Source organism: Myotis brandtii, unplaced genomic scaffold (assembly GCF_000412655.1).
Source record: "Myotis brandtii unplaced genomic scaffold, ASM41265v1 scaffold303, whole genome shotgun sequence".
Taxonomy (NCBI): domain Eukaryota; kingdom Metazoa; phylum Chordata; class Mammalia; order Chiroptera; family Vespertilionidae; genus Myotis; species Myotis brandtii.
In genome coordinates, this window is record NW_005361573.1 from 327,702 (window position 1) to 333,485 (window position 5,784).

Here is a 5,784-nt window from a genome sequence, read left to right on the forward strand (position 1 = left end):
ATGTGCTATTCCATACATAACCCTATACTGTATACTTTATGAATCAATAAAAAATTTACAATTTTTAATTATAAACCTGTGTTTTCTATCAAAATTACTTCTTGCGTGAATTTTGGGACACCCTATACCATCGGTCATCAGAAAGAACTGTTTTTAAACAATATCGTAAATGATATTAAATAACCCCAGAAAATAACAAAAGGAGGCCAAAGTGTTTTACTGGGGTGGAGGGGAGAATCTAACGGCAAGAAACCAAAGGGCAAATACTCTTTCCTTATCCTGGTTATAATTTATTTGTTAAAAAAGAAAGAAAAGCCCTGGTTGGTGTGGCTCAGTTGGTTGGGCATTGTCCCGTGCACTGAAAGGTTGCCAGTTCGGGCCTATGCCTAGGTTGCAGGCTTGATCCACGGTAGGAGGCATGCAGGAGGCAGCTGACTGTTGCTGCACTCTCACATCAATGTTTCTCCCTCTCCCTTCCTCTCTCTGAAAATCAATAAAAAAATCTGAGAAAAGGAAAAATTTAGTAAAAAATAAAAATAAAAACCCATAGGTATTAAATACATACAACACCACCTATGTTGAAATGACAAAAGAGAGGACAAAATACCCATAGGTATAAATACATACAACACCACCTATGTTGAAATGACAAAAGAGAGGACAAAATAATAATAAAGGGGAACACAGTTTTAAAATTGATTAAAACATGAAAGAAGAAAAAAAAAAACATGAAAGGAAACATTGGCTGCAGGGTAAAACCGAGATTCATTTTCTGATGTATATAAGTTTAGTCATTTTAGCCATGTGTATCAACAGTTGGTTTACCTTGCTTGGCCCACCCAGATAAATCTCCATGGCCAGGATGAACAAAACCATCTATGTCTGTAGACAGCTCTTTATAAATGTTTTCCAAACTGAAAGCAAGCCGGAAGAAAAAAGACAATCTTAAGTACAATTCAGAAAGTTCAGCAACCTCCAACAGACGTGTCAATTACAGCGTGTAAAGCCAGCCATTCCTGCTGACAGGTAAATATTTTTGGCCTGTGTTTGGATTTAAGGAACAGCACTTTAGAAGACTTAAGTACATTAGCCGAGGAGTTACAACCTCCCTCCCAATTGATGCTTAGTTACAGTTTTATATCTCTATGTATTTACTTATAAAAACCCTCTAGCCCGGCGGGCGTGGCTCTGTAGTTGAGCGTCGACCTATGAACCAGGAGGTCACGGTTCGATTCCCAGTCAGTGCACATGCCCCGGTTGTGGGCATGATCCCCAGTGGGGGGCGTGTAGGAGGCAGCCGATCAATGATTCTCTTTTATCATTGGTATTTCTATCTCTCTCTTCCTCTCTGAAATCAATAAAAATATATTTTTTTAAAAATCCTCTAAAGTAGTAGTTCTTAACCAGGGATGATTTCTGTCCCACAAGGGACATGTGGCAATGTCTAAAGACATTTTTCATTGCCATTTTGTTAGAACTCTCTAGTTCTATGGGGCAGTGCTCCTGGCACCTGGTGGGTAGAGGCCACGGGTGCTGCTAAACATCTTCAGTGCCCTGGACCAACCCTCTCCCCCACAAAGCCCCAGCCCCCAAACATCACCAGTGCTGACACTGAGAAATCCTGTTCCGAAGGCTAGCGAAAGTACCCCAAATAGGTGTACCGATCATTTGAAATAGCGGTCGCCAACCGGTGGTCTTTGAGGTCCGAACGGTTGGCGACTGCTGACTTAAAAAGTGCACATCTGACAGTAATTGCAATGGGACCTGAACCATCTATGAAGCAATCGTACCTGGGCGGAGGCGGGACAGGTCTTTGCACACTAAAGCAGAGCCCATGAGCTTGATTGGGTCCATGATATGGATCCTGTCCCAGGATGACAACCTTCACCTGTGAATGCCAGGTGGCAAATTAAACAATACTCTAGTGTAGGCAGTGTAAAGGAACCCTGGGCTGACCGCTGACCTATACAAAGGGACAGGATAACGAGAAGGGCAACCCTCCTGCCCCACCCATGACCCAACTAGAACCCCCAGAAGCAAGCAGATGGCCTGGTATCTTACTTACTTTCCATTACCAAATTCTCCTTCACTCGGCCACCCTACCACACCGCCCCCTCCCTTCGGACACAGGTATGGGAAACAAGTTAGGGTCAACTTTGCTTTCGTCCCTCTCATTTGTCAAATGACAAAAGTAAATATACCTTGAAAACAAGTACAACCATCCAGAAACATTCAGAGTGGTCAGTCACCTCCCAGTTATCCTATCTCATCCTGATTTTTTAAAAATTACCTACAGAATTGAGGTTATTGTACTCATTACCCTACATTTGGTGCTTCTCACATCACACATTTTAGCCTTCAAATTAATACGTAGAGCCCAGTCACTGATGGGCAGTCGGCTTGTTTTCCATTACAAAAAGTCACGCGGCAAGCACCCTGGTATGTATGTTTCCCCACTGTTGCTTTTATTCCTGTGGAATACTTATAATAGTGGAGTTGCGGGTCAAAGAGTAAGTGTATTTCAAATTTTCATTCCCAACGAGTTGAAGCAATTCGAATTCCCCACCGGCAGCATACGAAGGGGCCTGTGCCCCTAGACCTTCTAAGGAAGGAAACCAGAAGGTAACGAGGTCAGGTCAGGAGCCACGGGAGTAGGCGGCAAGATGCAGTGGAAAGTAATTAGGTCACTGTCTCGGGCTGTGTTAAGACACGGCCAGTCCTTTTGATCAGGAGGCCGCCCACCTCTTCTTCATTCTCGTGCTTCTGCTCAAGGTGCACCTTCTTAGAATCTTCTTCCATAGCTGACATATACCTTATCCTTCAAAATCCAGCTTTAGCAGTCCCCTCTTCAGGAAGCTTTCGTGGGCCGCTCCCTTCCTGCTGCTGGTGCTCACACTGTCCCAGCATGGAAGCCACCTATCCCAGCACGGAAGCTGGATAAGGGACAGCCTGGTCCTGGATAAGGGACAGCCTTGGAGGAACCAGGTAACCGCCCAGGCCCTCCACATGCTCATTTGCAAAGCCACTCTGGGCCATCTGATCCCCAGTTGCAGGCTCTTTTCTTATTCTTCCCTATTTATATCGATCGCTGGTATTCAAACAGGACATCTATTCAACCAAGGGGCAAAATAGCACTGAATTGAAAATAACTTAGCTTTTGTTTTTTTCTAACTTCAGAAACAAGGAGCTACATCCAAAGTCCTTACTCTACACTGAAAATTGTGACGTTTGCTAAGTATTAGGCGAAGTAGCCTTATCAAGGTGGCTTATTCACCCATTTCACTTCTACTTGACAGATATTGACTAAGTCACGGGATTCCTGCTCTCAACTCACAAATGGGGAGGGAAAAGGGTAAGAACGAAGTGTAAAAACCTCCCGCGTAAGCAGACACTAAGCATATTTGGGGGGATTTCGAGGAAAACCAGATCACAACGGTGGTGGAAAACAGGATTTAGTGAGGTGCCATAGATCTACAGTTGGTTTTAAGAGACGGAAGTGAGGAGAGGCCTGCCACAACGTTCAATTCTGGTGTAGAAGAATGGGAGGTGGAGGTAAGGCTGGTTAAGTAGGACATGGCCATATTCATGCAGCCTCCATCGTTCAGGCAGTGGGAAGCCAGACAAGCTTCTGAACAGGAGGCTGACATGACCAGAGCCCCGAGGCAGCAGTCGGCTGTACAACCAACCAACGCAAAGGGCTTTGGTAACAGGGTAGCAGACCTGTTTGGGCCAGAAGTTAAGAGACTAAAGGATAGTGTGGTCAGACAGAAAGAATACTGAGCTTCTAGACAAGGTGGGGTTGACTATAACCAGGTGAAAAAGAGTAACTCCTTCATGCCTCAGCTTCCTCATCATCACCACACTGTTCGGGGATTGGTTTCAGGATTAAATAAAACACAAGAAAGGAGAGCAGATAGCCTGACAAATCTCACAACTTTAGTATTTTATTTCGTTACCGAATTATGGATGGTGTTTTAACCCCAGTGTCCCTAATTAAGAAATACTCTTTGATTCCCACTCTTCTTTTGCAAGAATTCACCCACAACCTGTACTTACATCTCTTATGTTGCACATTTGGGTCCATGTGAAGACTTGGTGTGGGGGTGGGTAAACAGTGTAACGTCTTCTTTCTTCTGCAACAAATCCCATTAGCTGATTGAAAAAAATAAATAAAACAACTAGATTTAAAATGAGATTCTCACTGAAAAGCATATGAATTCAATAAGAAAGTTAACTGAAGCATTATCTAACGCTTTGCTATGTTTTCTGTCCCAATTCTTTTCTGCCCTGGCCTAGCAGCTCAGTTGGTTAGAGCAATACACCAAGGTTGCAGGTTCTCTCTCAAGTAAAGCCCTAACCGGTTTGGCTCAGTGGATAGAGCGTCGGCCTGCGGACTGAAGGGTCCCGGGTTCGATTCCGGTCAAGGGCATGTCCCTTGGTTGTGGGCACATCCCTACTAGGGGGGGATGTGCAGGAGGCAGCTGATCGATGTTTCTCTCATCGATGTTTCTAACTCTCTATCCCTCTCCTTCTCTGTAAAGAAAATCTATAAAAAAATAATAAAATAAAATCAGTAAGTAAAAAAAAAAATTTAAAAAATTTTCTAAATAATTTTAAAGAAAAACCCAGCAAATAAAAACAGTACCTGCTCCCTCCCCACCGGAGTTGCTCAAGAGCTTCCATTCCCTCCCTTGCTTTGGGCTGGGTCTAAGTTGATTGGCTTAGGTGCCTTGATTTCCTGTTCATGCCAACCCCTCCCCCCCCTTTTAAAGGCGGAGCCAGGTTCCAAGCCATCTGGTGTGCGGGTTTTTATTTGGCCCCTCTTTCCTGGATAGCAGATGAACTAGATGGACTAAAAGAAGCCACGATATCATCTTAAGTCGTTTAGCAACGAATATAAATGTGCAGGTTCAAAACACCATGGTTAACGTGAAAAGGACACTAAAGGAGGGAAAACAGGAGACGACGAAAGCAATAGACTGTAAACGTGGCCTGGGCCTGCGATGGCCTCCTCGCTGACCTTAATAAAATACGGTTTCCCGAACTCTCCGCTCAGGTGCTTCTTCCAGCTCTCCCCGAAGCCCACCGGCACGTTGCGAGCCGCGAGTCTCAGCAGGGCCGCGGCCTTGTTCTTCTGGATGCGGACCAACTGCTCGGGGCTCAGCGGCGACGAGGGCGGCGTGCCGGGCTCCTCCTGCTCCGCCCGGGCCTTCTTGGCGGGGCTCACCGCTGCATCCCCGCTCTCCTCCGCCTTGCCGGCGCCGGGGGAGGAGAAGGGGTACAGTGTCTTCTGGCTGATCACCCTGAAGCCGCCCAGGGCCCCGCGGGGCTGGCACAGGCTGTGGCGGTCCGCAATTGGCGCCAAGCCGCGCGCATGCTCCCACCGAGGGGGTGGGCTCCACTATGTATTTTTTAACCTAAAATATCCACACTAGGAATCGAGCCATCAACCCAGGCATGTACCCTTCGCGGCAAAAACTCTCCCCGAGGTCCCGCCCCTCCCTTCTTCCGATTGGACGCGGCCGAGAAGGGCGGCCCCCTAGCCTCTGATTGGCGCCGTGGGCTCCGAAGTTCGTCCCTATTGGCTGGCCCCTCAGCATGGCCGCCAGTGGAGGACCGCCGCGGCTGTTTTGAGTATGTGGAGGCGGCTTTAGACACGAGACCCCAGGTTACCGAGTCAAGGGCGCGTCTCTGCAGCTCTTCAGTCGCGCGGTCCCCGCCGCCTTCCTCCCTCTCCCTTCCCCCTCCCCCGGTCCCACGAGCGGTCCCCGCCGCGCCTCACCG

At 47.1% G+C, this 5,784-nt stretch overlaps 1 protein-coding gene across 1 annotated transcript in view; it reads right to left on the minus strand.

Moving 5' to 3' along the window:
* UNG (uracil DNA glycosylase) overlaps window positions 1–5,784 on the minus strand; it is a 9,890-nt gene that overhangs the window by 3,375 nt on the left and 731 nt on the right. The window contains exons 2-5 of the mRNA XM_005869793.2: window positions 5,021–5,339; window positions 4,057–4,152; window positions 1,791–1,888; window positions 826–914 (exon numbers count right to left, since the gene is read on the minus strand). Coding sequence (XP_005869855.1) covers window positions 826–914; window positions 1,791–1,888; window positions 4,057–4,152; window positions 5,021–5,339 — 602 coding nt within the window. The remainder of the gene's footprint in view (window positions 1–825; window positions 915–1,790; window positions 1,889–4,056; window positions 4,153–5,020; window positions 5,340–5,784) is intronic.